General features: G+C 39.1%; 1 protein-coding gene across 17 annotated transcripts in view; it reads left to right on the top strand.

Moving 5' to 3' along the window:
- Positions 1 to 14,932, top strand: part of EPB41L2 (erythrocyte membrane protein band 4.1 like 2) — a 199,768-nt gene that overhangs the window by 160,456 nt on the left and 24,380 nt on the right. For 5 of the 17 annotated variants that reach the window (XM_031456314.2, XM_031456316.2, XM_031456317.2 and 2 more), the window contains 7 exons: positions 1,572 to 1,634; positions 3,573 to 3,719; positions 5,036 to 5,137; positions 8,583 to 8,753; positions 10,768 to 10,821; positions 11,026 to 11,592; positions 13,289 to 13,411. The exons of 1 other annotated variant lie outside the window; for it this stretch is intronic. In XM_031456314.2, the coding sequence (XP_031312174.1) occupies positions 1,572 to 1,634; positions 3,573 to 3,719; positions 5,036 to 5,137; positions 8,583 to 8,753; positions 10,768 to 10,821; positions 11,026 to 11,592; positions 13,289 to 13,411 (1,227 nt within the window). The remainder of the gene's footprint in view (positions 1 to 1,571; positions 1,635 to 3,572; positions 3,720 to 5,035; positions 5,138 to 8,582; positions 8,754 to 10,767; positions 10,822 to 11,025; positions 11,593 to 13,288; positions 13,412 to 14,932) is intronic. 11 more of the 17 variants (XM_031456322.2, XM_031456320.2, XM_031456319.2 and 8 more) reach the window with 11 other exon arrangements.

The following is a 14,932-nucleotide window of genomic DNA, read 5'->3' on the forward strand; positions in this document are numbered from 1 at the left end:
AGTGAAACAGTTTTTTGAAAATTTAGACTCTATGGCCCTCAGGTTGGACCTCTTAGTGTTCTTTTATTTAAAATTAGGTATCTGGTTTGAAGAGTTTTGCCCCCATACAGGGCTACCTCTGCAGTACCAAGCAGTGCTCACATGTGCAGTAGTTTTTGATTATTTTGCTCAGTGCGTTCTGGTGACTTCGTGTCCCATGTCCTGGGGATACTATTAATACAGAAAATAAACTACAAAATTTATAGCAAACCTAAACAAAAAAGTGAAAATAATTAGGCACAGTTGGAGAATCCAACTCAAGGTTACTTGAGGAAATGCCAAAGATTGACACTTCAGAGAATTAAGTGTTGACCAAGGAATTGGAAGGTGATTCTTAGCAGACTGTTGAGTGGCTGTGTCTAACTTTTCCCTCCTGATCAAAAGATACTCTGAGTTCCTTGTTTACCTTTCAAAATTATATGAATGGTTTAAAAAAAAAAGAGGATTTTGAACTCTTGGACTTGATATCACCATTCCAGTAGAAAAAGAATATATGATCCTGCTATAAATTAACATGTAAATGTTAAATTATTTTCCTTTCGTATCAGAATCAAAATTTTTTCTTTTTTGCTATTCCCCTCCATGAGCCAGTAGTCATCAGTATTTATGTGAGTTTTCAACTTACGAATTCATTCTTTGGATCATTAGATACTTAGAATTACCTAACTATGAAAAAATACTCTTGTTGAAAGAATTTCATGAAAGAAAAGTAGCTATGTAATATAAAAATATTTTTAAATACTCACCATTTTACATGCAAGTAGCAAACTCAACCAGCTTTCCCCCAAGGGAAGAAATCTGTGTTAAAAAATGGAACTAATAAAGTGAATATTTGTCCCTGATATAAAGCAAAAGCCAGAACTGATATCATTATACTTGCCCTCACCCCTAGTTGATTTAGACATTTCAAATTAGAACAGATTGAATTATGCCATTTTTACACTCACATATTTTCATTCCTGAGTACAAACATATTCAAGAGCAGCACATAATCTAGGGACTGAGAGAGAGTGAAGCTTGCATTCTCCATTCCACCTTTGCAAAGGACCATTTCCATCATTTGTACAACACTGTAGGTGAAGAAAGACCAAAGTGGCTTAATATTCTGCGTCAACTGAGGGCCAGACAACAAAGGTTGGTAATGCCGGTTCACCATTTAAGTTCAAATACAGCTTCTTTGCACCAATGGTAGCGTTGCCACTAATCCTCCCCTTCTTTCTGGCCGCTTGCTGTGATTTTCAGGCGAAGATGGAAGAAGAGGAAACACAGCTGGAGGAGGTGGATTTTTTTTTTCCCCAAAGTTAAATACCTGGTAGTTGCTGCCTGCCATTATTATTGTGTGTGGGGTGGCACACTTTTAGGGTTTATTTGTGAGTTTTGCTTGTTGTGGCTTTAAGTTCTTAAAGTTTTTTATTCCTCTTTTATTTTGATGTCTTAGACTATCCAACTCTGGGTCATTTTTGGTGCTTGCTGATTGATACACTTATGTTTATTTGCCTTTCCCCCCCCCTGTGTGTGATTTAATTTCACAGAAAAATTCCTTGAGAGTAGAAGGGGATAATATTTATGTCAGACATAGCAATTTAATGTTGGAGGTTTGTATAATTTAAGAAAACGACTCTGTCCTAATGGCTGCCACGCTGCTGAGGACGGGCGGTCACGCACAGGCTGGCTGGCTGGCAGCTTTCAAGCACAGTGCATGAAATGCATGGGGAAAATCAACTGGGGAGTGCATGTTACCAGTCCAACTTGGTTCTTTTAAAGTGGCTTAGGTAGGAATGTATCTACTAGAAGTTCTCAAAGTGACAGCTGGGAAAAAATAAATCTGTTTAATCAAATGGATAAAGTTTTTATTCATTAATCTTGAAGTTCTGCAGGTAAACCTGTTTTCTCCTAGTGGGTTATCTCCAGGGTATAGACTCTGAAGTAACATGATCTCATCCTTAATATACACTCACCAGAACAGATACTTGTTGATCTGGCATGAAATCACTTGGCTCTAGATCTGTGTCCACGATTTTTTTTTGGCGGGGTGAGAGGGGTGCCAAAATCCATGCAATTAGGAATGCGGTCCACTTAAAATCTTCCATTTGAGAATAAGCTAATTAATGGTATTGTTTTTATTAAAAACAAAGAATAAAAAATGAAGGAAAGTGAGAAAGAAAAAAAAAAAAAAGAATACCTAGCTACCCAATTAGGGATGTAAAATGTATTATATTCCCCGTGTCACACGAGAACGGTTTTTTGTTTTTTTCCTCCCCTTCTCATTTTAGGGTAGTTCATGGCGATGTATTTAGTGGAGATCTGCAATCCTCAGTAATTTGACTAATCCGTTTGGTTGCTTTTGGCAGCTTTGATAACTGTTGGAAATGTATTTTTGCATAACTTACTAAAATGCTCTAAAGTGTAATACATAACATTGCTTTGAAGAAATGCAAGAAATGTGCCTGATCTCAAGCCACAGTTATTTTTCCATGCCATGCAAAGATTTGTAGATGTTCATGAGTTTTTGCAGATGGCGATAGAAGCTCATAGATGAGCTACTATGCTTGTGCATGAATATGGAATATCTAATTTTATCAGATGCATGACCTGTTTCTCTGGGAGTAGTGGGATTGAAAGCTATAATTCACTGGTGGCCCCTTGATTTTTGAAATGTAAGAAAACATTTAAAATTCAGTTACTGAATACTACCTTTTATTCCTACAAGTACTATTTATCAGGGCCAATCTAAAAAAATCCCACAAATAACATTTGTCAGGGCCTATTTCAGTGCAAATTGACCTGGTAGTTTTTCTTGCATCTTTATCTGTATAAGGACCATTTGGAATGTGGGTAGCTGGGCCTCACATTTGGGCTTGGCAAGTACATGAAACCAACATGACGTTCACTTATTAGAGAGAGGGCAAAGAGAAACAGCCTCTGGAAGCTGTTAAGTTTATCCTTAAGGATTAAAAGCCATTGCTGGAATTTCCTTAAAAAAGTCAACCCTCAGTGCACACCCTCCACCCCTTTTTTTTCTTTTGGATAATCTTGGACTGGCTTTCCCATTGGGCCAGCTGTGCTTGAGTCCCCCTTTCTCTATTTTAACTTGATTTACCATTTCACAAGAGACAACTTCAGTAGCAGCCCTAATCAGAAAGGTAAATTTGCAAGCACAAAGTCATAGGCTGCATTTCAAATCCAACTATTGGAAAGAAGGGTTATTAGCCATTTTGAGTATTAGTTCCATGGCCTCCCTCTAATAAATAATTATTTCTTAAAAAATTCAAGACAGAAGAAATCAGAACCCTTTAAAATGTGAATCATAAAAAAGTTACACATTGGCTTTATTTTCAAATTTTGACAAACTCCTATTCATAGGTGATAAGATGGCTTTTGAGACTTGGCATTTTTCTTGCTTTACTATGTTTTTTTTTTAATCATAAGTTTGCTTTGTCTTATTTTTTTGGTTTTATTTTTTATTTTTATCCTATTGGGTTTTTTTTTTTCCTTTTGGATTTTTCCCCCTTTATTACGTTACATATTGCTAGGACCTGGATAAGGCCCAGGAGGAAATACTGAAACATCAGGCTAGCATTAGTGAACTCAAGCGCAATTTTATGGAGTCCACACCTGAGCCGCGCCCTAATGAATGGGAAAAACGACGTATCACACCTCTGTCCCTACAGACACAAGGGGTATGTCACTAGCTGTTTGTTGGCTATATGTCTCGTTCCAGCTCTTCAGTAAAACTTAGGTTGCTAACCTATCATGTTGATTCTCAGGAAGTTACAAAATGTTCCCATTTAGTTTTTTTTTTTTAATTAGTTGCTAACAATTTTTTAAATACTAAATATTTATTAACAATGTAATACTTATTGACGTAGTTCTTGGGTAAATTGTATGAATTTTAAAATACTTTTGAAATGCTGTGAGAATTTCACTATTTTACTCAAGTAAATTAATAGTAATAAATTGTTACATAGGGTGACTTAGAAACTGACATATTGTATTTCTTAAGTTTTTCAGTTGTTGCCTTCTGAAATAAGAGTTTGTTTAATAATTAAAGAATTAGTAATTAAAGGGTTGTAGGAATATAGACCATATTTAGAATGGTTTAAGGTAAATACTGTGAGGATAAAGAGTTAAATTTAACTTTTTAAGACTGATGAGCCCTGTTGAAAACTTGCAGAATGTTATACAACTTAATACTGAAACTTAGGCTAGTGTTTTTAAAAAGATTTTCAACCATAACATCTCTCCAAACTCAGTCTTTTTCTTTCCATGGTTTCTTTCTTTCCACTACCAATATAAGCATTGCCTTTAGAATATGTTCTCAAAATATTTCCCCATTCATTCCCATCTACACCTGTTCTTTTCTGATGCTCCAAAATCTCTCCTGTTGTCAACCAAGGACTTCCATGGGCTCATTTATCATACTTGAGGAGGTGGTGATCATGCTATATTTAATACGCAATTTTTTAAAGTGTATAAGGTGTTACCCTACCCCTCTCTTCTCCTTATATTCATCATCTAGTCTGACTTGAATGTTACCAAATTATAGGCATTGGATTTAGATAGTCTCATGCTATTTTTATTCACCACTTCTTAAAAAGCAAAGCTGTTACTTGCTTTAAATTTCTCAGTTTGTGACAGTGAAAGGAAAATAGCTCTTAAGAATAGATGAGCAAAAGAAATTGCTAAACACAAAAAACAACTTTTGACAATATTAAGATTTAAAACACCATGGCAGGGTCTTATGAAGTTGTGTACAACTTAAATTCTTATTTTCAGCTTTTCTGTAGAGATTTATGTCCGTATTTCAGCAATCGACTCTAGAGCATTGTGCTTTCTGGAGAAAGTGTCTGATGACTTGCTAAAACTGTGTCTTCCTTTTATGTGCCGCGTCCTCTGGCTTGTTCTGCAGACCCACACAGTTGTTTTATGTTTGTGCTGCTATAGATGTAATGTACTTGTCTTATTTGTTGATTATGTCTATTGTTTAAAACAATAGAACAAAGGAGACCATCTTTTCAAGGATATTTTATCCGTGAAGGAGAAGCACCAGATGGCGGCAGCACACACAGTTGAAGAAAAACCCGAGGAGGCAGACAAGGTGTTCACCTTGCATCCTTGGATCTGCTCTTGCTTTTCCGCCTTCTCCTTTATTTCTGTCCACAGCCATAAGATACTCCTTTTTTCTCATGTCGCAACCTAAAGTTTTTTTTTTTTTAAATAATTTTTGAGCACTTAAAAAGTTAAACTCCACATATAGACACATAGTCATTAGGTGAGAAACACCGTATCGTAGAAATACTTTGAAAATCCACAGCTTGAAATAAAAACATATCAACCAGTTTAGGTGATATGTGACCCTTAATCTTGATGCCCATGGCTGACAGTTGGGAAACCATGATTTCGTGGGAAAATGCACTGTTTGTACAAGGCTTGTGCACACTGCGGTGGTGTTAAAATAACAAATTATGTGTGATTTAGGTTACTGTTTTACAAATTACATTTGGAAACCTTGTGAATTTTTATTTTTAAGACGTTTAATGGGGTAAAAGATTTCGGTGTAAGAGAGCAGCCCCTCAGATTGCTCTGTGCTCCTGCGTATCTGAAATATCTGGCGTTGCTAAGGAAGTTAGCTTTCTGTTGCTTTTACATTCTTATTCCTCTTTCTGCTGATTTTGCTCAGCCAGCTGGACAGCCTGTTACTTGTTGGGACTAGAATGCTTGGAGTCTAGTGGAGGAGATAGCAGATATGTAAGTTAGTAATTGGAAAATCTGGGGTACTAAGAAGTATTAAGATGAAACGCCTGTTGTGTTACAAGGTGACTGGGGAAGGATCAGGATGAGGGAGCATTTGAGTTGAGACCTTAATGATGAGAATGGGGTGGGCCTGTGAAGATTTCTCCATGTGTAAGAAAGAGCAAATACAATAGCCCCAAGATAGGAATTAATGTGAAGAACTGAAAGGCCAAATTGACAAAGTCTTAGAAAAGTCAGAGGTCAGACCCCAGATTCCATCAGGATCTTAAAGACCATGTTAACAGTTTGGAATTATAGGAGTGATGGGAAGCCACTGGAGAGCTTTAAGCTGAAAGGTGACCTAGTCCCATGTGTCTGACAGGTGCTGGATGAGGAATGGCCTATAGGGGTTGTGAGTGAGGGCACAGATCAACATTAGGAGAAAGTGTTAATTGTGTTAATCAGTAGAAAGTGTTACTCATCAGGACATACAGTGGGGTGGTGGAGGAGGCAAAATAAATGGAAGAGGAAGTCTTGCACTAGAAGAATTTGAGAATGTTTCTGAAATACTGCAGATAAGAAAGATAACATCATGAAGCTAAGCCGAATGGCGTATTTATAAAAGGTTAGCTTGAATTCCAAAGCCATTGAGTCTCTGTATAAAATGATGACTTTACTATCTTATGCTTAGAAATATTACGTACTTTTGAAATTTTATCCTTCTTAGAAGCAAGTTAAATGGCATCATTTGATCAATTTAAAGTAATATTCTTGCAGTAGGAAACTTTGGAATTTGGAAGAAGATGTTTAAAAATGATCATTTTTCTGGGTGTCGTTGTTTAGGAATGTACAATGTAAACCATGTACAGTAGAAACCATTCATTCATTATTGCAGAATTTTCATTAAAATGATGTTATGTGCAATTTAAAACTGGAATTTACCCACTTGTGGAGCCCCTAAATGGCTTATCTGTACTTGAAGTTATGCTTTTTTCTTGTTTTCCTCTCCAGCACATTCAGGAAAATACCTACCTATTTGACACACATATAGATTGTTGTAACTGCAGTCACCCATTCACCCAACAAACATTTTTTCTGACCACTTACATTGTATCTTTCCCCCCAACCTCCTTTTAACATATCACTACTATTAGTTGAAAGTTAAGTCTACTGGAGAATTTTGATTTCTAAAAGAAAAGCTTTTAGATTTCTGTCTTTGTTGCAGCTTCATTTTGCTACTTAATTTTCAGGATTTCTTGATTATCTTTAAATTGTAATCGTTAATGATATGTAAAATAAAAAATTATCCGTAAGAATAGAATTTAACCAAATTTTCCAGATTTCTATAATATGGGTTTATGGATTAAAAAAGGAACAGTAATAGTTTCTTGTTTAAAAATCAATATGTCAGACTTTTAAAATGGCTTCAGTACATTATGAATGATTCTGAGAGTAGAGCAGAAAATTGGAAACCAAATCATTTAGTCTTGAATAGGCAAGTAACTCTGTTGTGTAATCCTCTTATGTACTGTGAGAATTATGGCATACTTGAACTTGTGTGAAATATTCTCTCATGAGTCTAGTAGAGATTACGTAGGCTGTAGTTTTAAAGTACTTTTGGAGGTATTTTATTGAATAGTTAGATGCATGGCACTTACTGAAACTCTCCAGTGATCTTTTGCTGGAAGGACTCCATCTCCACCCTAGGGATGGTGTAATTATGGAGATTGTAATTAAGCTGAGTTAGTCCAGAAGCTTTTTTCTCTCCTGAATGTTGGAAGTGCTCACACACCCAGCCCTCCTGATCTCCTGTACCTCCTCCTCAGGCCCTTAGTGTGCTGTCCCGAGAGGCATCCCAGAATGCTTTTCACGTACTCATTTATCTGTTTATCTTCAGCACCTCTGAGCAGTGGGGCTTATTGGGAAGTATTCTTGCACACATTGACACGAGGAGGCACTTCATGGTGACGCTTTACTGTCGGTGTTCTGGGTACCAGGAAGAGTCCCCACCTTCCCTGTTGTTCCCTCAGGCAGGTCAGGAACCATCGTTGAAGGACCAGAAATGTGAAGATTAAATTCGCCGTAATTGCTTTTCAGGGACAGACAATTTTCACATTGCTCTCAGCGTGTTCCTCTCTGAGTTTGTCTTCCTATTTAGGATTTTTTTTTCTTTACCTGTTTCTTACTGGGGAAAACAGTACAATGTCCTCATCCGATGGCCACATTTAGCATGTCCGAGGAATTTCTGTGGGTGGCTGTCCGAGCGCTTGTTGTGGATACAGTGGTGTGGAGAAGGGAAGAGATCGTAGGAGCTGGCGTAGTTAGGGAAGGCCATACCCAAGACAGAATATTAAGTGGACCCCAGAGAGATGACAAAACTGGCAAGGCCCAGAGCGCCTAGGGAGGGGCACTGGAGGCAGGGGCTAGGGTCCCCCACGCTCTAACACAGGAGGAAGTGTAGCGGGCGTGGGGGAAGGGCCCGTGCCAAGGAGCCTTGGGAGTGTGCGAGATGGTGTCTGGCGGGTGGGCGGGTCGGTCACGCTCAGCTTGCTGTGAAGCTTCAGTGATAAACCAGAGTTCTGGCTGGTTTCTGTAGGCTGGAGCATCAGAGTCAGGCAGGGGGGAAAGCTGGCATGCAGGCAAACGGCCACAGACAGCTGCTGCAGAACCTTTTCAAATCCTCGCCTTTCCTTCAATTTATGCTATTCTGTGATTCTTTCTTGCGTAACCTTTCCTTTCTTTCAGCAGGTCACTGCTGTCGGTCCTGACTTATTGTTAATTCTTTGCTCTTCCTTTTCTGACCTCTCCAGAGCCTAGAAGAGGAGATAACATCCATTTTGTTTAGTGAAAAGGGCTTTTCTGATAGCATGAAAGCCTCCTTCACCTCAGCCACCACTTGGACAGCAGAGGGCACTGTTGTGAACCATAATGCACCTTATGAAAAGCTTTCTTCCTCGCCCTCCTCCTCACAGTTGCCTGAGGTGCATTTTACTTTGTTTCCCCTGTTTTTAAAAGCCACATATAAGAGTGATTTTTATTTTTTGAATGTTAAGGAACCCTTTTCTCCAGTGCTTTCATTAGTGTAATTAACTCGTCCTGGGAGAAACATTCAAGAAATAATGACCGAATTTGAACTTGAGGAAAAGATACTGATTGGATGTTTCTCCTGCTTCCTCTCCCTCCACCCTACCCCGATCTGCCTAAATTCAGAGAATCATTTAAACCAGTAAGACTCAGAATCTGAGTTGTTTTGTGGAGGGAAACCTTCAACCAAGTAGAAGCCAAGTATTTTTGCAAAACAATTTTCAAAGCCTAAATGTCTTCTGATGGCTTATTATTTTAAAAATTCTGCCTATGCGAAAAAATTTGAAGTGCCTGCCATACTTAATGAAAGAATTATTTTCAGTTTTGCAGTGACCCCAAGGGGATTCCCTGAACTTGGGCAGAACCCATCCAGCCATTTGAGGTTAAGTAATAAAAATTATTCAGTGACCTGTAATAATAATGACATACCTGCTTTAGAAGTGTTCTGATCGCTGGATATCTTTCTTTATAAAGAAGTTTTTTAAGGAGTTACAGTTAAATGTTGCCTACTTACCAAAATAGATTTAGAATTTTCCAGTTTAACATCTGAAACCTCTGGGTTTTCAGTAAAACTGGAAAGATGGCTCTCTTGTCCTGTCAGTAACATGATTTACACGTTATTAACTTTGAGCGGTGAAAACATGCCCATAGCATGCATTTAGGAATAACAGCACAGAGCAAAGAGAGTGTGTGATGGGTGCTACCGAGACACATGCCCTTTGACCTTTGGCTTATGGTCTCCAGGTTGTTGGAGCAGATAGGCATGAGATCATGTTATTTATTACTGGAAACAGCTCCAATCCAGTTAGTGTCTGGGCAGCTTCACAAGGTCTGTTTCTGCCCAGAGGGTTCAGAGTGCAGTTTTCTTCCTTCAGCATCAAGGTACCTTCTTGAATAAGTAGAGCTGCTGTCTCCAGCTGAATTTTTTTGTTAGAGCACAAGGCATTAGTGCTACCTGAATGTCAGAAAGTTGGCTAGGCTTTCTTTGTATCGATGTAAATTGGCCTTTCAAAAAAAAAATACGTTTAAGGAAAAATTTAATCTTAAAGACAGACTCCTTTGTAAGAAGGTTCCTACCTTGATTATCAGCACCATAGTATAGTAAGTTCTATTACTAATGTCTTTGGTCTACAGGTATTTATTGAACATGTAGATACTGTACTTACGTAGCTAGAGTACATTTACTCTCTGAAAGTAGATGTCTGCAGAGGGCAGCAGTGAGCATCTCAAATAATAAATTTGGTTCATTTCAATTTTCAAATGGAGGAGCTAAATTCCTGGAGAGAAACTGTGAGAGAACACTTGGAGCCTCACTGACGTCCACTTGAATGTTATGATACCCCTTTGCTAATCTGTATAACACTGTTTGGGGTGTTAATAATTATTTCTGAAATGACATTTTAATGTTAATGATCTGAGACCAACTATAATTTTGCCAATTAAAGCTGATTTTAAATGAACCAGCAAAAAAATAAAGGTGTCACCTTATTAATGCCATATCCATTTAGGAATTAGGGTTTCAGACCAGGCTTTTTTTTAAAGAGTCTGATAAAAACCAAAACTGTTTGTTGAATAGATTCTCAAAGTCTTAAAATTTAAACTTTAAAATAATGAGTAAGCTTTGGTATAATTCCATTTTTTCCCTCACCTTTTCAACAAGAAGGAGCTTATAGGTATAAGTATCATAAAAGCATTTTATTTCTCTGGGAGGATGCTGGCTATTTTTGTGTTTTTGTTCCTTTCCTAAGCTTCTTGTGTTTGTCTGGATTGTCTCCCATGTGACCTTGAGCAAAGGTTTTTGTAGCTGTTGATCCTTGCTGTTCTGTCTTTGCAGTGTCAGATGTTTGTTTTGGTGGGTGTTGAGATAAAACTTTATTGATTTTGTGTCCTCGGTTGCTTTTTGTTTCGCAGAAACGCGCTCCCGAGTCCGAAGGGCCTTGCGCCGGAGCCAGTGATGCTGTTAAGGTTCTCCCCTCTTCCACGTTAACACCATTGCCCGCCGTCTCCCACCTGCCCTCACGTTCCCCCGCTTCCCTTTCAGTCAGCCATCACAATCATCTTTGCTTTTCTCCATGACATGAACCCACCATCAGTTAATTTTGGTTTCCGTCGCTTTTGTTTATTCATCTATTTCTGTTTCCCCCTCATCCATGTTTTTTCTCTGTGCAGAGTTCACATGAGACTCTGAATGTAGTGGAGGAGAAGAAGCAGGCAGAGGTTGGGAAAGACGAAAGAGTAATCACGGAAGAACTGAACGGTAAAGAGCGATCACCTGGGCGTGGTCCTGGGGAGATGCGGCAGGTGGAGCCTCTGACGCAGAAAGACTCCACCTCCCTGTCTTCTGAGAGCAGCAGCAGCAGTGAGAGCGAGGAGGAAGACGTGGGGGAGTACCGGCCCCACCACCGTGTGACTGAGGGCACCATCAGGGAAGAGCAGGAGGAGGAGGAAGAAGAGGTGGAGGAGGAGGAGCCTGGCCCAGCAGCCAAGGTAGTAGAGAGGGAGGACCCGGGGCCAGAAGCCAGCCCGGTCACCCAAGCAGGGGCCAGTGTCAGCGCAGTAGAAACAGTGATCCAGGAAAATGTAGTTGCCCCCCAAATGCCCGCCGAGAAGAGCGTAAACGAAGGCGTTGTTAAGCAAGACGTGCGCGAAGAACCCGAGGACGAGCCACAGAAAGTTAACGGAGAGGTGTCTCATGTTGACATTGATGTTTTGCCACAAATTATTTGTTGTTCAGAGGTAAATTGGAGACCCAGGCGGGAGCCTAACTCTCGAGCTGTTTCTCAGGTGGAAAACACCTGCCTCTCTCCTTCTCCTGTCCTCCCGGTTCTCCTTCAGCTGTTCGGACAAGATTCTGATTTTTCTCTCTCACGGGAGGAAGCGGGAAAGCCCGGCTTTTTGCAGATTTTCTGCCCGCTTGGGTCACGGTTTCTGGCGGCTTTACTGCAACTGGATCACCTGATACAGTAAACTTTGCTACTGCGGCCACATCATTTTTTCCCCTTCTCATTTCCCATTGAAATTTTTCTTTGCATGTTTTTGGATGTTTTCAATGCTTTGTCTTTAGTTGCACTGCTTCTCCACACTAAACACCTTTTTGTTAATTAGAAAATTGTATGTGTGCTGTTGAAAAATGGTCAGTGTGAGTGTGTGTGTGTTGCTGGTGTCACGACTGGGTTTGACTTTCTGGCTCATTCTCTTCAGTTTAAGATGTTCAGAAATGGCAGCAGGCGCCGATTACCGTGGTGCTCCGAATTCAGTATCTAGCAGTGATGAAAACATGATGTCTTGAATATCACTGTGGTTTTGGGTTTTAGATTCAGGCTCTCTTTCCTTCCAGGCAGCGAGAGGCTAATAGGAGGGTATCCTTCTCTCATTCTGTCCTCTCGTCAGTTCTGGGTTATTTGCAAGTTGACGGTACGTTTTGTGGATTGTCTCCACTGGATATCAGTCTTTTCCCTTTTCTCTTCAAGAAAGAAATTTCCACATTCCTTTTAGATTAAGTTGTGGTCTCACTAGGTTCAGTGTCTCTAAAAATATGCTGAGGGAGGGTTCACTTCCATGTGAATATTCCTTGATTCTAAAATGCTGACGGTGGAGGGATTATCCACATTTGCTCTCTTTGATGGGGTGGGAAAATCTTAAAATGACTTTGTCTTGAAATAATTAATTGGGAATTTTCTCTCAAAGCACTGTAGTATTTTGATAATAATACCGTCTGGTGGTGTGTTAAACATATATGCTCAGCAGACTGCAATATTAACGGGCTGTGAACTTCTCTAATGTTTTAAGTTGTTCAAAGCATCAGTGCAACAGTGTTGGAGTAATTCCGGATATAACCTTTATAACTTACGGAATACAGAAGAAATACTACAAGTTTTAGACAAGATAATTGGAAACAATCATACTCAAAGATACTCTTTCTGAAAATGGGATCTCCTTGTCAGTAGGGCAGAAAAGCTTTTTGGGGAAAAGAGCAAATCTTAGCCTACCTCTCTGGTGTGCCAGTTCAAGGCAACGAGCCTTCACACAAACCATGTGCTGCTTTAAACTGTAGTGAAAGTCAACATAGTTCACTGTTTTGATTTCTTTTCAATTTTATCATGACTTGCTTAAAGCTTAAGTTTCTATATCACTGTATGCCAGGCTCGACACGTAAGTAATTTGGGACCATCGTAATTTGAAGCGAACCATGATGTAGGGAGCCGTTAGGCTGGCTTATTCTTCATATACATATATATACACACGTATATGTGATATTTGAAGGAGTGTTTTCCTTTTGTGTCTTTTATTTTAAATCATTTACTTTTACTCTTTTCTTTTGTGCATGAGTGTGTGTTTGGATATATTTCTTAACAGTTATTTTTGAAGGCTCCGTTAAGCACTTTTATGTTATTACCTCTAGAATTTATGTTTCCCTTCCTTTTCACCTCAGCCACCAGTGGTAAAAACAGAGATGGTAACAATTTCTGATGCCTCACAAAGGACAGAAATCTCCACCAAGGAAGTCCCTATTGTCCAAACAGAGACCAAAACCATCACATATGAGTCTCCACAGGTACAAAAGCTCTAGACTTGGACTGTTTGAGTTCATTTTTACTTAATCTGTTTCTGTGTTCATTCCCTCTTCTAGCTTGCGTTTCTGACTTCGATGTAGCTTTTTGTATCTCCATTTTATAACTGTACTTCAGCAACATAACTTGCTATGTTACTTCTTAGATCGAGACAGAGAGCTGCAGTCAAATCGGTGACCCTGTCATTATAGGGGGAAGCGTACACATGATGTTTTTAGGATAGGCAGTACCAGTCTTGTTGTTCTTATTGTAAGATGGCTTGATGTATCCAGGAATGTTTACGTACACTTGGAAAACAGATCGTCTTACAAAGTCTATTGGATCTGATCTAATTTGTGGATTTGTAGAGTTTAGGCTTTTGTTCCCCCCTCTAACTCCATGAAGACAGTGTAATCAGCTCGCTTTCAAGCATGCACACCCACAAGCACACACACCCGTGCTTCTCCTTCACGTGGGCTTATTTTCTGAAAATATGTGTCGTCATCCTTAGGTAAATATGATTCTATGCGTCTGAATAATAATCAGATTTGTGTGTTCGATTTAGGTATTCAGACATTGATTCTGTAAAGATTTGAAATAAACATTAAGATGTTTAACCTTAAGGGTAACAAAAAAGGGGAAAGTAGCCATCATTTCAAAATGGAACCATTTAGAAATTTGGACAACTATTTTTCTTTACTGAGAAATTTAATGTTCTAGTCAGATTGTACCATGGTGGGGGAGCAGACTATTGCCCTCTCAGAATATTTTTTGGAGGTTTAATGTGGCTTGGGCAAAATGTTCCTCAAAATTATTTTAGATATAATATCTGTAAATGTGCATAGATGTCATGTAAGCACAAATGGGTTTCTTAGGAATGAGAGTGGTGGGGGAGTGTGACCTCATGGGTTTTTATTGTGGTAAGTGCCCTTGTAAAGAAATACAGGTGTGTGACCCAAGTTCAAGAGATTTCCTCTTAGGGCCAGAGGAGCTCTGGACCTTCCAGTTATTTGCTTGTGTCAGTGTCAGGAAGCAGGAGACAAACATGTTTGGTGATCTTAAACTATTAGGCTGTTAATGTGCTTCATTGTTTCCCCTGGTACACTCTAGAACTTTCTGCCTTTTCTAGTATCAAACAAACAAGTTAAAACCCATTTAGACATATGCATGGAATTTATATATGCTGTATACATATATGTGTGTATAGAGAGCACGCATGTGGGCTCATATATGTGCATGTATTGAAATAGACGTAGCCGTATACAAGCGCAAATGGTTACAGGGACAGTGTCATTTAAAATAAGATCTAGACATAAGCAAATAACCTAATCACTCAAGCTTAGTCTATCCTAGTCAGGTTCTGTTGCTTAGTAATCTGAGAAAAACGTTTATTTTTACCCACCTGTGCTTAAAAAACAATAACAAACTCAGCACTCTGGTTACTGTGGAAACTTCTCTGCCTGATTCTCTAGTTTCTTCTTCCAGCTTCTGCAGACGGCCCCCAGTCGAATTCTGTCCTGACTCCC

The sequence above is a fragment of the Camelus dromedarius genome, chromosome 6, assembly GCF_036321535.1.
Source record: "Camelus dromedarius isolate mCamDro1 chromosome 6, mCamDro1.pat, whole genome shotgun sequence".
NCBI classification, from domain to species: Eukaryota; Metazoa; Chordata; class Mammalia; order Artiodactyla; family Camelidae; genus Camelus; species Camelus dromedarius.